Below are 25,061 nucleotides of genomic sequence, written 5' to 3'. Positions count from 1 at the left end.
CTAGAAGTCAAATCTAAACCTTCGGATCCCAGAGTCCACTTTCTCTTCTCCCAGGCTAGTCTCAGATAACCTTTTCCAGTGCTAAGGTCTGACTCCAAAGCAGGACATAAAGGAGGCGTCTTGGCAATGAGAAGAAAGAGAGTTGGGGGTGTTGGTGGGGGCTGGGGACTGGCAGCAAAGCTCAGAGCAGGCAATGGGAGTGCAACCAGCACATTGCAGTTCTGTACAGTTTTCTCGGCAGCCTCAGTCCCAGAACCTCTTACCTCCTTACCAAGCCCCACCTACAAGAAATTAGCATGTGGCATTAAGGTTAGACAATGGAAAGGACTTTTCACAGTAAGCAAAATGAGGAGGTTGGGACATCTCTTTCCCAAATGAGCCCCAAGGAAATGAATATCATCTGATGATGTCACTCCCCAGCTCAAAACTTTTCAGAGCCTCCCTGTTGCCCTCAGGGTTGAGCTGGCAGTCCTGAGCCCAGCCTGCAAGGCCCTACGGGATCTGGCCAGCCTGCCACCCCCGCCCCATCTCCTCCACCCACCCCAGGTGCTCTGTTACTCAGGTGCTCAATAGTGTCTTGTGAGCTTCCCTGCCGGCCAGACTTTTGCACAAATGGTCCCCTCTACTTTGTTTATTTATTTGTTTATTTGTTTATTTAGAGCCAGAGTCTTGCTCTGTCGTCCAGGCTGCAGTGCATTGGCTCGATCTCGGCTCACTGCAACCTCTGCCTCCCAGCTTCAGGCAATTCTCCTGCCCCAGCCTCCTGAGTAGCTGGAATTACAGGCACATGCCATCATGCCAGCTAATTTTTATATTTTTAGTAAAGATGGGGTTTCACCGTGTTCGCCAGGCTGGTCTTGAACTCCTGACCTCAAGGGATCAGCCCACCTCAGACTCCCAAAGTGCTGGGATTACAGGTGTGAGCCATCACGCCCAGCCCATCCCCTCTAACTTAAACCTTCCTCTATGCCTCCTCATCCCTACCCACCTTGCGCAGCTACCTCTTGCTTTTCCTTCTTATCTCCCTTTGCATGTCCCTTCCTCCAGGAAGACCTCCCTAACCTCCCCACTAAACTAGAAAAGTCCACTGTCCCTTCCCCTCCTCCCTCATGACACTGCTTATAGTTGTTCACCCACTTACTTGTCTGTTTCACCAACCGGCCCAAGTGCAGGTGCTCGGACATCAGGCAGCCGGGGGCCCAGTCCTCTACACTTGTTGGCAGTGTGACCCTTGGGCAAGTTACCTACCTCTCTGTGCCTCAGTTCTCTCCCTATAAAATGGGATAATAATACCTACCTTATACAGTTGTTATAAGGATTTTTAAAGGCTTTATGTAAAAATACCAGAGCTTATGTGGATAATAATTACTCAGTAAACATTAGGTAGTATTTACTTAATAAACACACCTGGGATGTAGTAGATATTCAATAAACATCTACTAAAGTTATTTTATTGAATGATCACTTACTTAATGCTTATTATGTGCCAGGCACTGTTCTAAGCACATTACAATGATTAACTTGTTTTATAGACAAGGGAACTGAGGCACAGAGAAGTCAATTAACTTGCCCAAGGTTATACAGCTAGTAGGTGGTGGAGCCAGGCTGCACACCCAGGTGGTCTGGCTCCAGCATCCATGCTTTTAAATGAATGAATAAATTAGCCCTTTTATGGAGGGTGGGAGGCAGGGGCTTCACCTACAGAAGTTACTCCGTTCCCACTCTTGGACTCTTTCAGATCCTGGGAGCTCCTGGTTGGCAAGTGAGATCTCTGGGATGTCAGTGAGGCTGGTTGAAAACCAGAGGTAAACTGCAGAGGTCACCACCCCCACCATGTCCCAGGTGATGTCCAGCCCACTGCTGGCAGGAGGCCATGCTGTCAGCTTGGTGCCTTGTGATGAGCCCAGGAGGACCCTGCACCCAGCACCCACCCCCAGCCTGCCACCCCAGTGTTCTTACTACACCACGGAAGGCTGGGGAGCCCAGGCCCTGATGGCCCCCGTGCCCTGCATGGGGCCCCCTGGCCGACTCCAGCAAGCCCCACAGGCGGAGGCCAAAGCCACCTGCTTCCTGCCGTCCCCTGGTGAGCAGGCCTTGGGGACCCCAGAGGACCTTGACTCCTACATTGACTTCTCACTGGAGAGCCTCAATCAGATGATCCTGGAACTGGACCCCACCTTCCAGCTGCTTCCCCCAGGGACTGGGGGCTCCCAGGCTGAGCCGGCCCAGAGCACCATGTCAATGAGAAAGAAGGAGGAACCTGAAGCCTTGGGTAAGGATTTGGGGCACAGTACCAGGAGGGGGGCTTGGTGCCAGACCTCATGAGGAAGAACGATTTTCCTATGTACAGAGAAGGGGACCCTGTCCTGTTGGGAGATGCTGTGCAAATCTAACCAAGTTACTAACCCCTCTGTTTTCTGTGCTACACAAAGGGGATAAATACAAGTTTCCCTCACTAGCCAATTCTATTTGGTTCCTGAGTTTGGAAAGTGATAGATACCGATTTTCTATGATCTTATGAGGACTTAAATAAGCTCCTATAGAAAGTGTTTTGTGCAGTGCCATGCCCATAAGGAAGAGCTCAATAAATGTGGATCCCTGACCCCCACTGTCCTAGGGTGTCTCACTTCAGAGCCTAACCTGGGCCCCCCTGAAATTTTGGTAGGATTGCTATCGGGACCTCTGTCCTTGTTTAGGGGAGTATCTTTTTGGAGAGGCCCACGCTGGAAATGGTAGGATTGGGGCATCTGTTTAGGATAAGGACCCAGTAGTGTTCAAGCAGTGGTATGCTGGTGAATGTTTACCTGGCTCTCTGGTTGGGGAGCAGGGGCAGCGGGAGCTGATTTGAAGCTTCTGCCTATTTCCACAGTGTAAATTCTCCCACCATGGCCAGTTTCAAGCTACCAACATGATGTCACTGAATGAGGAGCTGGAGACATGTGGAGTAGCAGGCTGTTACACAGCGTTGCCACCACACCGACACAATAGATGTAAATAACCCTGAGAGCACAGATAATAGTATGGAGGGTGGGGAGACACTGTCGTAAAATAATTGGGATGTGACGAATTTTGAGTATTATTACCTTTGTTTTTAATGTAAGTTATTTCATTGTAAGCGTACATAATGTAATTATTCATAATGGCTGGGTTTAGTAACTAGCTGGACAAAATCCTGAAAATTTAACAATCAGCTCTTAACCAGCTGATACAAGCCAATTCCAGGGCAACGCCGAGTCCAAAGGGACCTGGAAATTCCTACATCTGGCTTCAGTTTCCTGAACAAAGAGTTTCAAGTATGCTCTTGATGAGGATCAAGGAGCAGCCCCATTAGACAGGTTGGAAGACTGAGGCCTCCAAAGCTTTAAACTACCAGCAAGGGTGAAGAGGTTCATGATTAGGATTAGAGATAGGAGCCATAAGATATTACACTTACTGGACACATATCAGGCACTGTGCTGAGCACTTTATGTAGAATCTTCAATCCTCTCAATCCACTCCCTGAGCTGAATTTTCTTTTTTTTTTTTTTTTTTTTTTTGCAATGGAGTCTCACTGTCACCCAGGCTGGAGTGCAACAGCATGATCTCAGCTCACTGCAACCTCCACCTCCCAGGTTCAAGTGATTCTCCTGCCTCAGCCTCCCCAGTAGCTGAAATTACAGGCATCTGCCACCATGCCCAGCTAATTTTTGTATTTTCAGGAGAGACAGGGTTTCACCATGTTGGCCAGGCTGGTCTCGAACTCCTGAGCTCAAGTGATCCACCCACCTCGGCCTCCCAAAGTGCTGAGATTACAGGCGTGAGCCACCACGCCCGGCCGAATATTTTATCTCCGTTTTGCAAATGAGAAAGCTGGGGTTGCTGGGGTTGAGTAAGGAGCCAGTCTAGCCTAATGGCTGGCGTCAGGCAGAGCTTTCACAAGCTGCTTGCTTTACTGCTATGTGTCACAGATTCCCCATCTGAGAAATGGAGATAATGAGAGTTCTTACCTCAAAGGGTGTTATGGGGATTGAAAGAAATTACATTTTTTGGCTGCTTATCACAAATCCTGGCACACTATATGCCACTCTAAATGGTAGCTGTTTTTATTAAACATTGGGGTTGCACGTTGGGCTAGCCCCAGGTTTGGGCTCTGAGGTAGAGGCCAGCCCAGCACCCAGGCCCTCTGGCACCCCGGGTTCCTGGGCTCCTGGGCTCCTGCCTGCTCTGTCCCCTCTCACCAAGCATTGCCTGCCAGGCCTGTTAAAGAAACTGTCCCTCAAGGGTCTTCCTATTTCTTCAGGCCAGTCATGGGCATGTCACTGCAGGAAAGGCGTCTTGGGCCTAATTACTGTTGGCAGGAGCAAGCCCAGGGTTTTACCGTTCATGCCCCAGGACTGGATTTCCACATGTCCAAGGCCAGCTGGGGCAAAACCAGTCCCTGTGGAATGTCCTCAAATGTTGGGTGGGGTTTGGTGACAACTAGGCCCTTCCTCCACGGAAGGGGCTCATGATCAGCTTAGGGCTGATGGCATGGGTCCACATCCACAGATGCCCTGGGCACCACATGCCATTGTGAACATGTGTCCACCCACCTCTGGGGAACAGGGAATGTAAGGCAGGCAGTGGCCAGAGGGTCCTGAGGAAGCTGCCTCTCTGTGCCCTGGCCCCTTCTGATGGAGAAAAAAAATCTCTTCCTCTAACATCTGCCTGGACACCTGCAATGCCTGGGAGCTCACTACCTCCTAAGACAGCCCAGCCAGGTCAGCTCCCCACTGGGAAGTTCTCCACCATCACTAAGAATAGCAGACACCTGCACCCAAAATCCTCCCCGCAGACCCTACTGCTGGTGACAAAGCTCTCACTGGCCCATAGAAGTGTACAACTCTGAGCGTTGTGGTGAGTTCTCTTACCTCGAAATGTATTCAGAGTGGAGGATCCCCTGCCATTTTACAATCTCATCCTTCCTACTTTTGGACTGTTCAAGGAAAGACACTCTGACATTACCGTGCTAGGAGATATTTACTGTTCCTCTTTGTCCTAACTTGGCAAAATTTAAAAATTAAACATTGGCAATTCTATATTGACATTTCCCCTAAATGTACATACATTTTTTTTGAGACAGGGTCTCGTTGTGTTGCCCAGCCTGGAGTGCAGCCTTGAATGCCTGGGCTCAAGCAATCCTCCCACCTCAGCATCCCCAGTAGCTGGGACTACAGGCACATGTCACCACGCCCAGCTAATTTCTTTCTTTTTTTTTTTTTCTTTGGTGGGTGATGGAGTTTTGTCTCCCAGGTTCAAGCAATTCTCATACCTCAGACTCCTGAGTAGCAGGGATTACAGGTGCCCACCACCATGCCCAGCTAATTTTTTTTGTATTTTGTAGAGATGGGGTTTCACCATGTTGGCCAGGCTGGTCTTGAACTCTTGACCTCGCCCACCTCGGTGATTCGCCCACCTTGGCCTCCCAAAGTGCTGGGATTACAGGTGTGAGCCACCATGCCCTGCCAACCCGGCTAATTTTTAAACTTTTTGTAGAGACGGAGTCTCGCCATGTTTCCCAGGCTACCTCAAGCAATCCTCCTTCCTCAGCCTCCCAAAGTTCTGGGATTACAGGCGTGAGCCATATCACCCAGCCCAGGCTTAAAAACAAAACAAAAAAACAAAAAAAAAAAACAGTCCATGTACCAGCCTGGCCAACATGGCAAAAACCCATCTCTACTAAAAATACAAAAATTAGTTGGGTGTGATGGTACGAACCTGTAGTCTCAACTATTGGGAGGCTGAGGTGGGAGAATCACTTGAGCCTTGGAGGTGGAGTCTGCAGTGAGCCGAGATCCCGCCACTGCAATCCAGCCTGGGCAACAGAGTGAGACCCTGTCTCAAAAAAAAAAAATAAGAGTCCATGTAATCCATGATCCCAGTGTCTGGCTTTTGAAGGAAATAGTGGAAACCTCCTTTCACAGATGAGGAAACTGAGGCTCGGGGTGAGTATGTGATGGCTCACAGTCACACAGCCAGGGAGAGATAGGTCAGGCCTCAAATCCCAGGTTCTGGGCTCCATAGGCCACTGTCCTTTCTCTCTTTCTAAAGTCTAGTCTTCTGCCCTCTGGGGCATCACGGAATGCATCCTTTTGGAGGCAGCCTGCAGGCTCCACTTCTGAGACTTGACCTCCTGGGCACTTCACAAACCTTCCCCAGGTTCCCTGCCCCTGCCTTCCTTTAAACTTGCCCTGGGGGCCCCCATCCCACAGGGAATGTGGTTCCTAGAAGCAAACACCATATCCCTTTCTTTATCCTCTCCAACACCCCCCACCCCATCTTTGGAACAAGCCCCCCACTTTCATTTTCCAACAATGTCTGCCAGGCAAGGCTGTTTACCAGCCCCAAGTGAAGGGTGTTTAATAACTGTCTCTCCACCCCTCACCCACACGCCCTCCCTCCACTCACCCGCCTGCCTGGGGCTGGCGCCGGCACCCACCCAACACTGCTCAGACTTGCCCCACAGGCCAGTAAACAGCGACTGCACCCCTGCAATGGGTAGAGGCCCCAACCCCAACCCCCAGCCACACCCACCTTGAGGTGAGCATGGGGCTCCTCCCTCCCCTCCCGCTCTCCTTACTCAGCGCCCCCAGCAAGGTCCCTGGTGGATGTTTCAATGGCCCAGTGAGTAGGGAGCCAAGAGCTTCACCGTGCCAAGAGACCCTCCCCAAAGCAGCCAAGCACCTTCTCACAGGGCAAGGCCTTGGAGCAGGGTCCCAAGGCGCCCCTCCTCATCCTGGAAGAAGCAGTCCCTAAACAGAGCTCAACAACACTCCCTGGCTGTGCAGCATTGGATAACTCACTTCACCTTTCTGAGCCTTCCAGATTTCCCATCTGTTATATGGGCATTAATAATATCCCCTGCTTCCATAGAGTTGTCATGAGGGTTAAAGGAGCTAATACAAGCAACATGTTCGTGGTGGTCCTGGCACATTGCACTCAATAAAGACCAGTCTCTATGAAACATCGTTGTACACTAAGTGTTAGCTCCATCCCCACTCTTCTCCAAGCCTCAGTTTCCTCCTCTGTAAAAAAATAATGCCTGCCCTGCTCAAGGGCTATTATAAGGTTCAGAGGAGATTATGGGTGTAAACACTATAAAGTCCTATAAAAATTGAAGTTGTGCTTTCCAGCCTTCCAGAAGAATCCAACCTATTTCAAGATCTCTTTTCTTCCAGAGCCCACAATACAGTGCCCCAAAGACTCTCATCTTGCAGTCATCTTTCTAAGCAGAGAGATCCCCACCTTAGCCAGAAAAGGGCTCCATTTGGCCAATACTGCCCCCAAAAAGCAGGCAGGTAGGAAATGCTCCTCTCTGGAGCCTCACCACGGGCCAGGCTCCAGGCTATTGTATTTCATCCTCATCACAACCTTGGAAGACTGGTTTCAGATCCTCACTTTGCAGATAAGGAAACTGAGGCTCAGAGACGTTAGGAAAGTTATACAATGCCCTTGGCTGAAAAGCAGCAAAGCCAGGACTCACCCCAGGTTTGTTTTGCCACAAAGCCAGGCTCTTCCTCCACCCACTGAGCAGCAAGCCCCAGTCAGCTGCCAGCCCTTGCTCATCTGCTGTAACTCCCCACCCCCACCGTGGCCCAAGCAGGCTCAGACAGAGGCAGTAACCGTGAGCAGGGCCAGATGGCCCTACCCAGGAGCGGGCTGGGGCAGGCTGGGGCTCCACAGTCATAATGGGGAGGAACAGTGCATGTGCCAGGGCCCCAGGCAGGTGGGAGCTGAGGGTGCACGTTCTCCCCAATTTCCCCAGCCTCCATCCCAGGAAGCCAGAGGCAAGACTCACACTCTTCAGAAAGGAGCAGCTCATTAACCCCCGCCTTCCTCCAGCTTTGCTGGAACAGCACCAAGGACAATTCCCTTCCCCCAGGTCAGGAGGAAGGGTGTTCATCCTCACCATGGGGAGAACCTCAGAGCAGCCCACTCCAAGGCCGACCTCAGGAGAGGAACAAGGCCTCAGAATCCCAAGAGTCCTGGGTGCCCCGACCGGGGAGTGAAAAGAGCGCTGGAGCGCGTCGGCAGCCTGGGGTGTGTTGGGTGACCCCTGTGTACCAGCTACGATCCCCAGGAGATCCATAGCTCAAGAATGCAGCAAGCCCTGTGCTCAGGGAGTGCCTGCTCCAAAGCAGGGTTCTCAGACTCCACAGCATATTCACATGCCCTGGGTGGCCTCGCTAAAATGCAGTTTATGTTTCTGTAGGGGTGGAGCCCAGGTGATATGGTCCTGCTGGGCCATTCATGTTCTACTGGACTCACCTGAAAAACTGGAAAACAAACAAAACTGAGGCCTGGGTTCACCCCCTGGAGAGTTTAATCTAATTGGCATGAGGCGCAGCCTGGGGTGAGTCTAATGTGTAACCAAGCTTGAGAATCCCTGCTTTCATTGCAGGTACAGAGAAAACACTTCCTTTTTTTTTTTTTTTTTTTTTTGGAGATAGGGCTTCACTCTTGTCACCCAGGCTGGAGTGCAGTGGTGCAATCTCGGCTCACTGCAACCTCTGCCTCCCGGGTTCAAGCGATTCTCGTACCTCAGCCTCCCAAGTAGCTGGGATTACAGGTGCCTGGCTAATTTTTGTATTTTTGGTAGAGATGGGGTTTGCCATGTTGGCCAGGCTGGTCTTGAACTCCTGACCTCAGGTGATCCACCCGCCTAGGCCTCCCAAAGTGCTGGGATTCCAGGTGTGAGCCACCACGCCCAGCCTCAGAGAAACCACTTTCACACTTCCTGAGTAGCAGAGGCATCAGAAAGTGTCACTGGTACAACCCATCAAGTGGCCATTTCAACCTAGGAACAGGGCACAGACAAAGGAGAGGGTTGCCCAGTTTTTAAGCACCTGCTCTGTGCCGGGAACAGTGCTGTGCTGCCTACATGAGTTTTACTTCATCCTTTTTGTAACACCAAGAGGCTGGATGCAGTTGCCCCACTTTACAGGTGTGGAATCTGAGGCCCTAGGTGGTGAAGTCTTTTGGCCAAACTCTCTCAGAAAATAAGTGGCAGAGCCAGATCTGAAGCCTGGGTCTGTCTGATTCCAAGGCCTGGGTCCTCTACTGCATCTCCTCATCCAAGGGAAGTTGTCACAGGGAGGGAGGGTGACTTTGGAACTGGGCCCTGAAGATGGAGTTGGGCTCTCCTCTCTGGGCCTTGGTTTCCTCATCTCTATAAAAGAGGGGGGACAGAATGGCCTTGAGGACACTTCCAGCCTCTCTGTTCTATGAGTCCAGGCTCCTGCATTTCACCAATGCTCTGCTTTTCTCCCCCAAAGACATAAAGTACATCGAGGTGACCTCCGCCAGATCAAGGTGCCACAATGGCCCCCAGTGCTGCTCCAGCCCCTCTGTCACCCCGCCCTTCGGCTCCCCTCGCAGTGGTGGCCTCCTCCTTTCCAGAGACGTCCCCCGAGAGACACGAAGCAGCAGTGAGAGCCTCATCTTCTCTGGGAACCAGGGCAGGGGGCACCAGCGCCCTCTGCCCCCCTCAGAGGGTCTCTCCCCTCAACCCCCAAATTCCCCCAGCATCTCAATCCCTTGCATGGGGAGCAAGGCTTTGAGCCCCCATGGCTTGGGCTCCCCGCTGGTGGCTTCTCCAAGACTGGAGAAGCGGCTGGGAGGCCTGGCCCCACAGCGGGGCAGCAGGATCTCTGTGCTGTCAGCCAGCCCAGTGTCTGATGTCAGCTATATGTTTGGAAGGTAGGTTCTGTAGCTTCTAACATTGCACACACACACACACACACACACACAGGCACACGCACACACGCACCCCCTAAAATCATTGAAAGGGACCCTGCTCTGTCTGAGCAAAATCTGGGCATGCAGAATGTTTGCTTTTACAGCCATTCAGATCTCCAGCTGTCCTCAAGCATTTAGAATACAATTCAATATAAAAAGTCTTGACTTACATCTACCTTTTGGGAAAAGAGCTCTTGCCTTAATGAGGCTCATCTATATCCTTTCCAGCCCTCATACAACCCATCTCAAGGAAGGTTTTTTAAAACCCCAAAACACAGGGCTATAAATAGAATTGGGGGGCCTGAGATGAACTATTTAGGAATAAAAAGGTTCCTTCCTCTGTTGCTGGCAAAACCTAGCAAAGGAGGGAGGCAGCCCTGCCTGGGAATCACAATCATCCCAGCTCAGTTCTCTATAGACCTCACAGCAGAACTGCAGGCACATGCACACCCATTCTGCCCCAGGAAGACCGAACCGCAGGACTCTGCTTCCCACTCCAACTCCAAAGCCACTGGCCAAGGCAGTCCCTGGCACAGAGGCTGGGGATTCCACAGCCGTGCCCACTGGCACAGGCCCCTGAGCTCAGGGAGAAGTCTGGCTGGATGTGAAGCTGGCCTTCTCCTGCAGCTGGGGAGTTCCCTCTGCTTCAGCCATGGTGTGGTCCAGGGTAGGTCCAGCCCATCTGCAGGGCTCCTGGGAGTCATGGGGGCCTGAGGGGGTCCTGATCTGACAGCTCAGTCAGAACAGCCTGGCTGGGAAGGCAGACGGAATGTGGGCCAGCCTATGCCCAAAGCCTGCAGGGGTCTGCTCGTTGGCTACTTTAAGTGACCAAAGACCCTACCATCCAAGGACATTTCTGTATCCTTACCATCCCTTGAGGATTAGGCGGGCGTGCACTTTGCTGTGGGCTATAGGGGGTGGGGTATGCAGTGTTCTATTTGGCCAAAGCCACGGGAACCCAGATCACCAGATCTGGAGCCTGGCTCTAGCCCCTGAGCCACCTGTTGCCCTAACACCCTGTCTGACTCTCTCTCCCGCTGCAGCAGCCAGTCCCTCCTGCACTCCAGCAACTCCAGCCATCAGTCATCTTCCAGATCCTTGGAAAGTCCAGCCAGCTCTTCCTCCAGCCTCCACAGCCTTGGCTCAGTGTCCCTGTGTACAAGACCCAGTGACTTCCAGGCTCCCAGAAACCCCACCCTAACCATGGGCCAACCCAGAGCACCCCACTCTCCACCACTGGCCAAAGAACATGCCAGCAGCTGCCCCCCATCCATCACCAACTCCATGGTGGACATACCTATTGTGCTGATCAACGGCTGCCCAGAACCAGGGTCTTCTCCACTCCAGCGGACCCCAGGACACCAGAACTCTGTTCAACCTGGAGCTGCTTCTCCCAGCAACCCCTATCCAGCCACCAGGAGCCACAGCCAGACCCTGTCAGATGCCCCCTTCACCACATGCCCAGAGGGTATGTCGTAAACCAATATTTGAAGCAATGTAAGGTTTGGCTCGGGGGAATAGACAAAGTGCCAGTGGGTTTCTACAACAGCTAGTCAACACATTTATTGAGCAATTATTGTGTGTCCGGCACTATGCCAGGTAGTGAGGACACACAGAGGGACACAGTTTAGAAAGAGACAAAAACAAATCATCATGGTAGGGTAGGATAAATGCGGAAGTAAAGAGATATTCTCAATCATATGGGCCAAAGCTGAAGGAATGATTCTTTCAGTCTGGAGAATAGAGGAAGCGACATCCGAGCTGGATCTGGGAAGTGGATCAGAAGTTTGTGGCCAGAGAAGGAGAGGAAAGGCATTCCCAGCAGAGAAAGCAGGGGGTCCACAGTCATGAAGGTGTGGAAGCGCATGGCATGTTCAGAAAATGCCGGAATGTTGGGTGCAGGTTCAAGTCATTGAGAGTAATTTGAAACCAGATTGTGAAAGGCCTTAAATGCCAAGCTAAAAAAAAAAAAAAAATGGAATTTGCCTTTTAAGCAATAGGGTACCATCAGAGAGCTTCACACAGGAGAGTGATGGGGTCAGAGGTGCACGCTCAATGGATCACCCTGGCAGCTCAACAGATAGCAGGAGCCTGAACCGGGGTGGGGCAGTGGGGGTGGAGGAGAGAGGACAGAACCAGGCGACCCTCAGGACGTGCTTGATGACTAACTCAAGGAGAGCAAGAGGGCGAGTCAGTTCTGACTCTGACGTTCGTGGATGATGAGAACACAGAGGGGGTGGATGGGGTAATAGAGACAATGCATTCCAGTTCAGACAGCTGAAAACCACAAAACAGCAAACACCCTCCTTCCCGGAGTCTGAGACCACAGGCGTCCAAGGAGAACAAAATCAACCAGAATCTACAGCAGTAAACCCAGAAGCTAAGCTCTAGCACCCTGTGGATGCCTCTCCCATGAGCAGAGTCCCCTGCCAACCCCCTGTTCCCCCTCCCTCGGCCATCGGGGGGCTTCTCAGCCCCCACTTGGCCATGACACTCACAGGCATCAAGGCGACTCCAGAGTGGGTGGGGGTGGAATGTTTACTATAGCCCACTGCTCACTCCCACTCACGAAGCCATGTGGAGGTAAGCAGGAGAAAATGACACTTCTGGCGTGCCTTTGCATCTGCCCTGATCGCTTTCCTAGGACAAATCATTTGCAGATTTCAGTACTTTTTTTGAATGAGTTACTTGGGAGTAACTGGTCACAACACTCCTTTTCAAGTCGCCAAGGTTGACAGCTACTGCTGTCTGCCTTAGGGACCCAGGGAAATGGCCATTTTGGCATCCCAAAGAGCACATTTACTTAGCCTAGTGATATTCCCATCCTGCTTTGGTCCCATAATATCACTAAGTATACCCCCAGATCTTATCAAATCCTGCAAAATATTCCTAAAACAAAATTCATTTTAATTCCATAGACTACTGGAACATTAAAGACCCTCAGAAGTTGTTTAGTCCTCTTGGTCCCCTCTGAGCTTCAGTTATCCCATATCAGAGTCAAGACCCAGGCTCCCACCTCCCAGGGGCATGTTTTTCTGCCCAGATCTGCTATTTTCCTCTCCTTCACATTTTCTGCCATTTTCTTTTCCAAGCTCAATATTCCCCTAAGGAATTCTTAGGATTCTGAAGACGGAGGAGAATGTGATATCAAACATGATGCATTTGAGAATTCCTTGTTTATCTCTTATTTCAGTCCTCACCAGGGGACTCAACACTAGATTTGAGAAACCATTTCTACTTAAACTGAGGTTGTATCTATTCATTTTTTATTCATTACCAAGGATACAAGGGCACTTCTGAGTTCTAGATGCACCAAATCCTGGCATCCTTCTGTTTGATTTTCCCTCATTGTAGGCAGTTTGGAGATACAATGGGGTTAGGGTCTGGGATGGTGGTTGAATGAAACCTTGGGGCAATAGAGTAGGGAACGGTCTCCAGCCTTCTCTGGTGAACATCCCTCAGCTCCCATCTGTCCAGCCTACAGGGTCCCCCTTCTCTGTCTGTCTCCAGGTCCCGCCAGGGACATGCAGCCCACCATGAAGTTCGTGATGGACACATCTAAATACTGGTTTAAGCCAAACATCACCCGAGAGCAAGGTAAAAGGAAGCACGAGTGACCCCAGAATAGGGTCTGCGTCTTGCACTTTGCGTCAGGCAGGGCCCTGGGTTACAGTTAAGGAATGGCAAATAGTGGGTCCTGGGAAGCAGGGGAGGGGGGTGTCCTGCTCACCTCATAAGCTCCCGAGGAAGTAGGGACCACAGCAAGAATGGTGGAGATTTGACAGTAGAAAGAACTTCCTGGGGACAAAAGGTGACTCTGTAACATCTGCTCTGTGAAGACCTACGGGGCTGGGGACAGAGGGTGTCCAGGTGGGGTGGTGTCCATCTCTGACTCAAGGATTGTTCCAGCAATCGAGCTGCTGAGGAAGGAGGAGCCAGGAACTTTTGTCATAAGGGACAGCTCTTCATACCGAGGCTCTTTCGGCCTGGCCCTGAAGGTGCAGGAGGTTCCTGCATCTGCCCAGAATCGACCAGGTATGCGTCTGTCTCTGTGCTCACTCAAGGTCTCACTGAGGCAGCAGGGTGTGGTAGGTTCCAGTCCTGGCTCTGGCACTAGCTTTCAGGGTGACATGGCGCCAGTCTTATAACAGCTCCTAGGAGGAGCGTCCACCCCAGTGTTCTCCCCAATGCCCTCCAGCCCCAAGGCACCCTGAAAAACGCTTTTCACAGCAAGCCTGCATGCTTCTGCCTTCCCGAGCCCCACCCCCACTTCCCTGCTTTTTCCTGGTGGTAGGAGAGAAGGAGGAGGGTCCTAGCCCCCTCTAGGCTGCTCTCTTTGGAGTCAAACTGGACTCATTTCCAGGGAACCTAATGTGTGATTACACACGTAGCTAGCTTATCTCACGGGTGATAGCTTACCACGTGTGTGTACTAGCTCAGCACGTGTGTGTGTAATAGTTTATATGCTTCCCCGTGGTCTCCCACGCTCATTTGATAGCAAACATCTATGGAGCATCACCACACACCAGGCACTGTGTGAGGCAGCAGAGATCCAGAGGCATCAGACACAGACGCCACCTCACTAGGGAGACAGATGAAAACAGATGATTACAGTACAAGGTACCTGGGTCATAGGCCTCACTCAGATCCCAGGATTGCACCCTCTTATTTAACGGATGAGGTAACGGAGGCTCCCAGAGTTACTTAATGACCCCAGAGCAATTAAGTGATGAAGGGAGGATGAAACACCCAGCCTTGTGTTCTTGACAGTATGCCTCACTGCCACAATAAGAAAGTGACCTCTGGGGAGGGTGTTACTTATAAAGGATGCCTTGCAAGAGGCAATGAGCCCAGACTGAGGAGGACACTGTGGACTGGTGGAAAGGAGTCAGAAGGTCATTTTTTACCTCCCCACCCCCGGGGCCAGCGTGGCTCCAGCAGAGATGACCTGGTGGGCAGGGGGAGACAGAAACCAGACCAAAGAGTCGACATTTATCTAAATAATTAAGAAGTGTCCTTGCCAGGCACAGTAGCTCACGCCAGTAATCCCAGAACTTTGGGAGGCCGAGGCAGGAGGATTGCTTGAGCCCAGGAATCTGAGACCAGCTTGAGCAACATGGCAAAACCCCGTCTCTACAAAAATTACCCAGGTGTGGTGGAGCACACCTATAGTCCCAGGTGCTTGGGAGCCTGAGGCAGGAGAATCACTTGAACCCAGGAGGTCTTTGAGGCTGCAGGGAGCCATGATCACACCACTGCACTCCTTCCTGGACCAAAGAATCAGACCCTGTCTAAAAAAAATAAAATAAAATAATCCCTAGGCCGAAGCAGGAGAACTGCTTGAGCTCAGGAGTTTGAGACCAGCCTGAGCAAAATAGTGAGACCTTGTCTCTACAAAAGAATTAGCCCGACATGATGGGGCACGCCTGTAGTCTCAGCAACTCAGGAAGCTGAGGTGGGAGGATTCCTTAAGCCCAGGAGGTTGAGGCCGCAGTAAGCCGAGATCATGCCGCTGCACTCCAGTCTAAGAGACAGAGCAAGACTCTGTCTAAAAAAAAAAAAAAAAAAAAAATCCCTGATAACTCTTGACCAACAGAAAATTTTCCCCACCCTACCCCCAAAAAAAGAAGAAGAGAAAGGTTTCCTGAAGAGGGTGTAGCTGGAGCCATTGAGCAGATGTGTTGGCACCTCCTCTGTGGGAGGGAGATGCAGGGGGATGGACAAGGTGGAATTTTTTTTTTTCTGGCGAGACAGAGTCTCACTCTGTCACCCAGGCTGGAGTGCAGTGGCACAATCTCGGCTCACTGCAACCTCTGCCTCCCAGGTTCAAGCGCTTCTCCTGCCTCAGCCTCCCGGGTAGCTGGGACTACAGACATGTGAACCACACCTGGCTTTTTTTTTTTTTTTTTTGTATCTTTAGTAGAGACCGGATTTTACCATGTCAGTCAGGCTGATCTCGAACTCCTGACTTCAAGTGATCTGCCCGCCTCGGCCTCCCAAAGTGCTGGGATTACAGGCGTGAGCCACCGTGCCCGGCCACGAGGTGGAATTCTATCCAAATGCACTCTTTCTTCTTCTCTGTCCAGGCGAGGACAGCAATGACCTTATCCGACACTTCCTCATCGAGTCGTCTGCCAAAGGAGTGCATGTCAAAGGAGCAGATGAGGAGCCCTACTTTGGTGAGACTCCCCAGCCTCCAGGCTCCCCCGGGATGGGGGCCAGCGAAGTCTCCGTTCTGAGCTCAGGGGTGGGCTAGGGAAGCTCTGCTCATGCAGGGCTGCTTGCTACCTTTCAGGAAGCCTCTCTGCCTTCGTGTGCCAGCATTCCATCATGGCCCTGGCCCTGCCCTGCAAACTCACCATCCCACAGAGAGGTGGGTCTGGGCCCCAAAGAGGCAATGCCAAGGTGGGGGACCTGTTTGTTCTCACTAGAAATGGGGTTCACTCCTACCCTGTTGGTGGATTATTTTAGTGTCATGTTTAAAACTGCCTGCACTGGAGTCGCTCAACATCTCCACCTCCTAGCTGTGAAAATTTGAGAATGTTGACCTCTCTGAGCCTCAGTTTCCTCATCGTACCTACTTATAGGATTGCTGTGCAGACTGAATGAGATAGCTCGGGCAAGGCTCTTAGCGCAATGCCTGGCATAGAATGGATGTTGGATACATAGCAGCCTGCTTTGAGAGGATGAAAGAGCCTAAATCAAATAGTTTGGAGAGGTTTTCTCTTTCCAGGTCCAGCATTTGTTGAGCACTCACTCACCATTCATGCTTCACTACAAGCTTGTGAAGTAGACTTTACTGTTATCATCCCCATTTCACAGATAAGAAAATAAGGGCTGGGTGCGGTGACTCACACCTGTAATCCCAGCACTTCGAGAGGCTGAGGTGGGCGGATCACTTGAGGTCAGGAGTTCGAGACCAGCCTGGCCAACATGGTGAAACCCCATCTCTACTAAAAATACAAAAATTTAGCCAGGCGTGGTGGTGGGCACCTGTAATCCCAGCTACTCAGGAGGCTGAGGCAGGAGAATCACTTGAGCCGGGGAGGCAGAGGTGGCAGTGAGCTAAGATCGCATTACTGTACTCTAGCCTGGGTGACAGAGCGACAGAGCGAGACTTCATCTAAGAAAGAAAGAAAGAGAGAAAGAAGGAAGGAAAGGAAGGAAAAGAAAATGAGCGTTCTAGATGTTAAGTAATTTGCCCAAAGGCCCACAGAGTCAGACCTTGAACCCAGATCAGCATGCCCTATCCAGAGCATACAGCCAGGTAGGGGGGCAGCTCAGATGGAATAGATCATCTCAGGGGTGTGCAGGAGAAGCTCGAGAAGGGCTGTTTCTGGGAAGGGCATCAGGGCAAGGGAGCCTCAGAGGAGCGATGGTGAGAGCCTCCTCGCTTTCTGCAAAGACAGGTCAGGGGTTGGGACAGGGTCCAAAAGAAGTGAGGAGGTCAGGGGCCTGTGAGGACAAGATCATGGCAGCCATCTAGGAGGTGGGGGGACGAGGAGGGGATGAAGAGATCAAAAGGGTTGCAAACTAAGCATTTAGGGAGCCCAAAGTGGCCTGTTTGCCTAATTACGGTAATCACACCTGGTTTGAGTCACTTCCTGGAGATGGGGGTGGAGGTGGGAGATCTTCAAAGGGATTCATGAGGCCTGTTCCTGTGAGAGGGGTCCATTCACTCCACCCCCGCCCCTTTGGGGGACCTGTTTCTTTGCCTTGGCTCAGAACTGGGAGGTGCAGATGGGGCCTCAGACTCTACAGACAGCCCAGCCTCCTGCCAGAAGAAATCTGCGGGTGAGTGGTACAGGAAGGGAGGCGCCAAGCTTGGCTGTGCCCCAAGAGGGCACCTCCCAACCCTGCACACACGCATGCATGCACGCACACACACACAGGCCCGCACGTGTTTCCCATCTCAGCTTTGTTTCTGCATCTTTAACAAGGTGCCACACCCCCTCCCCATCACCCCTGTAAAACAGAAGATGAGAGGCCAGCAGGGAAGTGGGGCGGGGTGGGGGGTGGGGGGAGCAGCAGAACTTACAGTCCCTCCTGCACACACACGGGCACATGCACACGTGCTAGGGTCTCTCTGGGTCTGAGAAACCTGCCCTGGAGGTGGTTCTGGGTCTGGGATCCTCTATGGGGTGTCAGGTCTGAGTCCTGGAGCCTTCACCAGAGGAAAGGTCCCTGACCCACACTCCCAGAGGCCAGCACACATCAGCACTTGTCTCAGTGACTGTTCCTGCTCTATGCCTTGAGCACGAATAATTTCCCTCCCCATTCTTGTCTTCTGTCCCTACCGTTGCCAATGAACCAAGACCTTGAAGGTGGAGGTGTGGGGAGGAGGGCAGCCGTTAAGTGTGGACAGAAGGACGTTTTCCTGGGCACCTCTACACACAGGGCAACTTCCCCTCCCCTGCCCCATGCTGGAGGGCCAGGGGCCAGGGCGATGCAAAGCCACAGAAGATCCCAAAGCCCTCTGGGGTTGGCCTCAAACTGTGATCACCCACACACCCACTTTCTGTTGGATGGCTCTAAGAGGAGCTCTACTGGATTCCTAAACAGGAGACTCACCCCCTCCCCTGGCCCTGGGCAGAGGGAGAACCTGGGCCCTGGGTCAGTGGCCCCAGCGCAATGTCTGCCTCCCACAGGCTGCCACACCCTGTATCTGAGCTCAGTGAGCGTGGAGACCCTGACCGGAACCCTCGCCGTGCAGAAGGCCATCTCCACCACCTTTGAGAGGGACGTCCTCCCCACACCCACCGTGGTCCACTTCAAAGTCACAGAGCAGGGCATCACCCTGACTGATGTCCAGAGGAAGTAAGGGCCTTCCCTTGCCCTGGGGCTGTGGGGATGGCGGAGTAGAGCTGGAAGGGATAGCCGAGACAGCCATGGATCAGGGATGAAGGTCGAGTTCAGGGTTCTGGATGACCCAGTGGGGCCAGTGATGTGCTGAGTGACTCCAGGCAGCTTCCCTGCCTCCTCCAGGCCTCACTCCACTGCCAAAGCCCCTGTTCATCGTGACTGATGAAAATAGAGTTAACGGGGGCCTGGTGTGGTGGCTCATGCCTGTAATCCCAGCACTTTGGGAGGCCAAGGCGGGCAGATCACCTGAGGTCAGGAGTTTGAGACCAGCCTGGTCAACATGGTGAAACCCCGTCTCTACTAAAAATACAAAATTAGCCGGGCATGGTGGCACGCACCTGTAATCCCAGCTACTTGGGGGGCTGAGGCAGGAGAATTGCTTGAACCCAGGAGGCGGAGGTTGTAGTGAGCTGAGATCACGCCATTGCACTCCAGCCTGGGTGACAGAGTGAAACTCCATCTCAAAAAAGAAAGGAAGGAAGGAAGGGAGGAAGGAAGGAAGGAAGGGAATGGAGTTAACTAGTATTCATGGGTGCTGATTATTCCCGCACCCATTGATGGAACATCTTCCCTAGGCCAGACTCTGGCTGACCACTGGGACCCAGAGAGGAATGAGATCATTCCTTCCCCAGGCTCGGATCTCACAGTCTAACAGGAGCCTGATCCAGGGCTGAGCACTTCACAGGGAGAAACAAGAGATGACCAAGACGTAATTCGTGTCCTCAGAAAGTTAGGGGCCAAAAAAAAGTTAAATGGCGTGGTAGGGATGTGATAGAAAACCCCAGAGTGTAAGACACAGGCAGACAAGCCCCATGAAAGGAGAAAGGCAGGAGCGGGGCGCCAGGGCCCCCAGTGGGAAAGGCCATAGCGGTCATCGAGGTCTAACCCAGAGACTTCTTGGAGGACAGGGCACCTGAGCTTGGGGGGAACGAGAGATGCTGGAGGCAGGGTGACACTGGGACAGGCTCTCATCGCTTCTCTTCTCTCCCCCCCCTCCTCCTAGGATGTTTTTCCGGCGCCATTACCCACTCACCACCCTCCGCTTCTGTGGTATGGACCCTGAGCAACGGAAGTAAGTTCAAGGCTGGGCTAAACTAAGAAGGCCGTCCAGGGCCCAGCTGCCCACCAAGGTGTCCTGCTGACTCTGGGACTGGGATCCCAGAGGGAGCCTGTGAACCTCAAGGGGTCAGGGTGACAGAATGAGGGTAGGGTGGGGCGTGGTGGGGCGGGGACGCAGCTGGCCAGTCCTGCTGCTCCTCCAGGGTCCTGTGGCACGGAGCGAAGCCTCATTACTCAGTATCATGTTCTTTTCCTACAGGTGGCAGAAGTACTGCAAACCCTCCTGGTAAGGCCTTCCTGTCTCAGGGCCCCAAACCCAACATGGGGAGGGAACTGCAGAAGGAAAGAGGCACCATTCTGACTTTAATAGTCCAAAGTGTTGATGAGGACACAGGCCCTGGTCCTCAGGGAGCTCCCATCTGATGGGAAAGACTTTGACTGCCCTCAGAGCCTCTGGGCTGATGGGGGTGACATGAGCCTGGGATCCCTCAATCTTCTGCAAGAGGCACAGGCTCTAACTTCAGGGAGCCTCAGGCTATTGGAATGTCCCAGTCTGATGATCAAGATGCATCCTTGCCCTCAGGGAGCTTCCACTCTAATGGGGAATGCACAGGTCCTGTCCTCAAGGAGCCCCCACTCAAAACAAAGGAAACCCAGAGCTTGAACTCGGAAATCTCCCAGTCTGATGGGAGAGGCATCTCCTTCCTCAGGGAGCCCCATCATAAGGAGGTGCTGGAGTCAACTGGCTAAGGGAGGGCAGGGAGGAATGAGGTGCAGGCTGAGGGCCTCCCACCACCCCATTCCCACCAGCCTGATGCCTCCCTGGGTCCCACCCCTTACTCAGACTGCCCTCCCCCACCAGGATCTTTGGGTTTGTGGCCAAGAGCCAGACAGAGCCTCAGGAGAACGTGTGCCACCTCTTTGCGGAGTATGACACGGTCCAGCCAGCCTCGCAGGTCATCAGCCTGGTGACTGCTCTGCTGCAGGACGCAGAAAGGATGTAGGGGAGAGACTGCCTGTGCACCTAACCAACACCTCCAGGGGCTCGCCAAGGAGCCCCCCTCCACCCCCTGAATGGGTGTGGCTTGTGGCCATATTGACAGACCAATCTATGAGACTAGGGGGATTGGCATCAAGCTGACACCCTTGAACCTGCTATGGCCTTCAGCAGTCACCATCATCCAGAGCCCCCGGGCCTCAGTTTGCTCAACCATAGAAGGAGACCAATAGACAAGATCAGCTGTTCTCAGATGCTGGTGGGCATTTGAACATGCTCCTCCATGATTCTGAAGCATGCACACCTCTGAAGACCCCTGCATGAAAATAACTTCCAAGGACCCTCTGACCCCATCGACCTGGGCTCTGCTGACACAACAGTCTGAGCGAGAGACCTGCAGCCCCTGCTTCATGGCAGACAGCAGGTGCCTGGCGGTGACCCACGGGGCTCCTGGCTTGCAGCTGGTGATGGTCAAGAATTGACTACAAAACGGGAATGGATAGACTCTATTTCCTTCCATATCTGTTCCTCTGTTCCTTTTCCCACTTTCTGGGTGGCTTTTTGGGTCCACCCAGCCAGGATGCTGCAGGCCAAGCTGGGTGTGGCATTTAGGGCAGCTCAGCAGGGGGAACTTGTCCCCATGGTCAGAGGAGACCCAGCTGTCCTGCACCCCTCTGCAGATGAGTATCACCCCATCTTTTCTTCCCACTTCTTTTTTATTTTTTATTTTTTTGAGATGGAGTCTCACTGTCACCCAGGCTGAACTGCAGTGGTGTGATCTAGGCTCACTGCAACCTCCACCTCCCAGGTTCAAGCAATTATCCTGCCTCAGGCTCCCGAGTAGCTGGGATTACAGGCATGTGCCACTCACCCAGCTAATTTTGTATTTTTAGTAGTGACAGGGTTTCACCATATTGGCCAGGCTGGTCTTGAACTCCTGACCTCAGGTAATCCACCTGCTTCAGCCTCCCAAAGTGCTGGGATTACAGGCGCAAGCCACCGGGCCCAGCTTCTTTCCATTCCTTGATAGGTGAGTATTCCAAAGCTGGTATCGTAGCTGCCCTAATGTTGCATATTAGGCGGTGGGGGCAGAGATAAGGGCCATCCCTCTGTGATTCTGCCTCAGCTCTTGTCTTGCTGAGCCCTCCCCCAACCCACGCTCCAACACACACACACACACACACACACACACACACACACACACACACACACACACACACACACACACACACACACACACACACACACACACACACACACACACACACACACGCCCCTCTACTGCTATGTGGCTTCAACCAGCCTCACAGCCACACGGGGGCAGCAGAGAGTCAAGAATGCAAAGAGGCCGCTTCCCTAAGAGGCTTGGAGGAGCTGGGCTCTATCCCACCCCCACCCCCACCCCCACCCAGCCTCCAGAAGCTGGAATCTTTTCTCCCGCAGGCCTGAGTTCCTAAGGAAACCACACTACCGGGGTGGAAGGGAGGGTCAGGGAAGAAACCCACTCTTGCTCTACGAGGAGCAAGTGCCTGCCCCCTCCCAGCAGCCAGCCCTGCCAAAGTTGCATTATCTTTGGCCAAGGCTGGGCCTGATGGTTATGATTTCAGCCCTGGGCCTGCGGGAGAGGCTGAGACCAGCCCTCCCAGCCGGTGGTCGAGCACTGCCCCGCCGCCAAAGTCTGCAGAATGTGAGATGAGGTTCTCAAGGTCACAGGCCCCAGTCCCAGCCTGGGGGCTGGCAGAGGCCCCCATATACTCCGCTACAGCTCCTATCATGAAAAATAAAATGTTTGTCTTTGCGAAACAGTCAGTTCTGAGGCAGTCAGGGCTGTGCCCTCGGAGATGCAGACCTGAACAGAGAAGGGGGCCTGACTTGGGAGGGCGTGACTGTGTCTTAGGGGAGACCAGGTGTGCCACACTCCCTCCCACACCCCTGGCCACGGCACTATGGGCTCAGCAGGCTTCCACTTTGTAAACCATTGCTTAAACCACTCTGTGTCCCCCACACGCCCAACATGCTTGTTCTTCTTTCTTCATCATCTCTTTCCTGCCACTCTGCCAGGGAAACAGAAGGATTGTGATTTCCCAGGGCCCAAAGTGAGTGTGTACGGTGCCCCTGACGGATTCCAAGGTCTCACTCAGCCCCCACTGAGAGGCAAGGAGAGGCGGGCAAAACATGAACTCCTCAAGAGGAGTCCGGAAGAGTCCCCGAACCCAGATGGCCCCAGAGCTGCCAGCTCCGCCCTGAAGAACTGGACTGTGGTCGGGTGTGGTGGCTCGCACCTGTAATCCCAGCACTTTGGGAGGCCAAAGTGGGAGGATGGATTGAGCCCAGGAGTTCGAGACCAGCCTGCGCAACATAGGGATACCCTGTCTCTGCAAAAAAATACAAAAAGTTAGCCAGACGTGGTGGCACATACCTGTAGCCCCAGCTACTCGGGAGGCTGAGGTGAGAGGATCCCTTGAGGCTGGGGGGTCAAGGCTGCAGTGAGCTGTGGTTGCGCCACTGTACTCCAGCCTGAGTGACAGAGTGAGACCCTGTCTCAAAAAAAAAAAAGAAAAGTAAAAGAACTGGACCATGGCCTCTTGATCCCACCCTGGGCCTGGGGAGTTCTACCCCTAGCTCCTTCCAGTGGCAGTCCTCCCCTAAACCAGTCCCAGAGGAATGCCCCCCTCCCAGACCTGCTCCAGACTTCACTGCAACGAGGGAGCCAAGGCTAGCATGCCCTGAGAAGGCCTCAGCAAGCGATGCAAGAGAGGCTATGGCACTTCTGTTCTCCTAAAGAGTTTTGGGAATGGGAGAGCCCCTCCTTCTCTCTGGGCTGAGCTATGTGACCCAGTGGCAGGGGCCTTGAACCACCACCGGTTAGCCCTTGCCTCCCTTTCCACCGCCCCAGTGCGGTTCCAGATGGAGACTCCTCTCAGTCTCCTCTCAGTCTCCTGCTGTGGCCCCGCTTGGCCCAGCATGGAACAGAGTTCGTGGAAGGCGATCATTTCTGCTGCATTTGCCACAGCTCATGTTTCCCCTAAGAAGATTTAGCGGAGAACTTGACTTAAGACTTTGCTCAGGGCAAAGCAGCCAGCCCGGCAGGGGTGGGAGGGCTGAACGGCAGAGGGGAGGCAGGATAACCACTGAGCCAGGAACCAGGAGGGGAGGAGCCATCGTATCCACCCAGGGACACCAGAGGAGTGTTCTCTCCAGGAGGCTCCAGGCCTTATAGCCCTGGGTCTTAACCCCTGCCACAGCCCCCGCTCCAGTGTCTCTCTCCCCAGTCTTTTCATCCCTCCCCATCCCTTTCTTGATCTCCGTACACACGCATACCTCCCACCCTCCCTCCCTCTCTTCTCCCACTTCTCCTCTCTCCTTTCTCATCATCTCTCCTCATTATGGCTTCTCTACTCGATCACCCCTTTGCAGAGAAACCTTTCCTCCTTCTTGCTCTTTTCCAGTTGAATTTCCTTGCCCCTTTGTCCCAGGTGGCTGGACATGCAGCAGAGTCCAGCTGCTGCTGGAGCTCATGAGAAGGGAAGTGGGGAGCCTCTCGCACTGCCAATCATTTCTCAAAACTCAGGTTCCAGTTTGAGACCCGCCTGGCCAACATGGTGAAACCCCATCTCTACAAAAAATACAAAAATTAGCCAGGCAAGGTAGCGCACCTGTAGTCCCAGGTACTCGGGAGACTGAGGCATGAGAATCCCTTGAACCTGGGAGGCGGAAGTTGCAGTGAGCTGTGATCGTGCCACTGCACTCCAGCCTGGTTGACAGAGCAAGATGCTGTCTCTAAAACAAACAAACAAACAAAAAAAAAAACTCAGGTTCCCACACCCACTAAACCCTGCCTCCTCTCAGGCTACAGGGACCTCTCCAGGAGGCTGAAGTGCCCTTACCCCGACCATCTGACCAGCCACCGCCCCATGCCTGTGCCCCACCGAGGGCTGAGGCTGCTTACTGCTCTGTTTTATCTCTGGCCTCTGATCCTTCACTCTTGTGCCAGGGCTTAGACCCAGGGCAGGGGTAGGGCTAAACGCTTTCAACCCAGGGGCCAATGCCTTAATTCATGCAACAAATATTTTCTGGCTGTGTGCTTTATTCATGTGAACCAGGAAAACAGAAAAATATGACAGTGTTTCTAACAGAGGTTTATAAGTGCTATGCAGGGCTGGTGGAAAGAGTAGAAACTGAGAAAGATAAACTTTACCCACTTGAAGAGAAGGAGGGCAATGTTACCAAGAAGGTAACATTTGAGTTGGGTCTTCAAGGATGAATAGGAGTTCAGCATGCAAAGAGAGAAACCAACTTTTAGGAGGGGGAGGGGCTCTCATGTGCTACATACAATCTGAGGCACATTATGTATGCCTAATCCCATTTTACAGATTAGAAAACTGGG

At 52.8% G+C, this 25,061-nt stretch overlaps 1 protein-coding gene across 1 annotated transcript; it reads left to right on the top strand.

Annotated features, from left to right (window-relative positions):
- The first annotated feature begins 1,727 nt into the window (after nt 1-1,727).
- On the top strand, nt 1,728-24,478 carry TNS4 (tensin 4). Its single transcript, XM_024235536.3, has 12 exons — nt 1,728-2,272; nt 9,294-9,717; nt 10,800-11,224; nt 13,267-13,353; nt 13,666-13,791; nt 15,843-15,935; nt 16,052-16,129; nt 17,482-17,550; nt 18,405-18,573; nt 19,622-19,690; nt 19,937-19,963; nt 20,540-24,478. The coding sequence occupies exons 1-12, from the start codon at nt 1,834-1,836 to the stop codon at nt 20,679-20,681; spliced, it is 2,148 nt and encodes a 715-aa protein (XP_024091304.3). The 5' UTR covers nt 1,728-1,833; the 3' UTR covers nt 20,682-24,478.
- Nucleotides 24,479-25,061: the final 583 nt, after the last annotated feature.

Source organism: Pongo abelii, chromosome 19 (assembly GCF_028885655.2).
Source record: "Pongo abelii isolate AG06213 chromosome 19, NHGRI_mPonAbe1-v2.0_pri, whole genome shotgun sequence".
Lineage (NCBI taxonomy): Eukaryota > Metazoa > Chordata > Mammalia > Primates > Hominidae > Pongo > Pongo abelii.
This window is presented reverse-complemented; position numbering and strand designations above follow the sequence as displayed.

Coding starts and splice junctions, on each gene's coding strand:
- TNS4 (XM_024235536.3), top strand. CDS start 1,834: ATGTCCCAGGTGATGTCCAGCCCACTGCTGGCAGGAGGCCATGCTGTC. Junction 2,273..9,293: donor GGAGGAACCTGAAGCCTTGG/GTAAGGATTTGG, acceptor TCTCCCCCAAAG/ACATAAAGTACATCGAGGTG. Junction 18,574..19,621: donor CTGACTGATGTCCAGAGGAA/GTAAGGGCCTTC, acceptor CCCTCCTCCTAG/GATGTTTTTCCGGCGCCATT.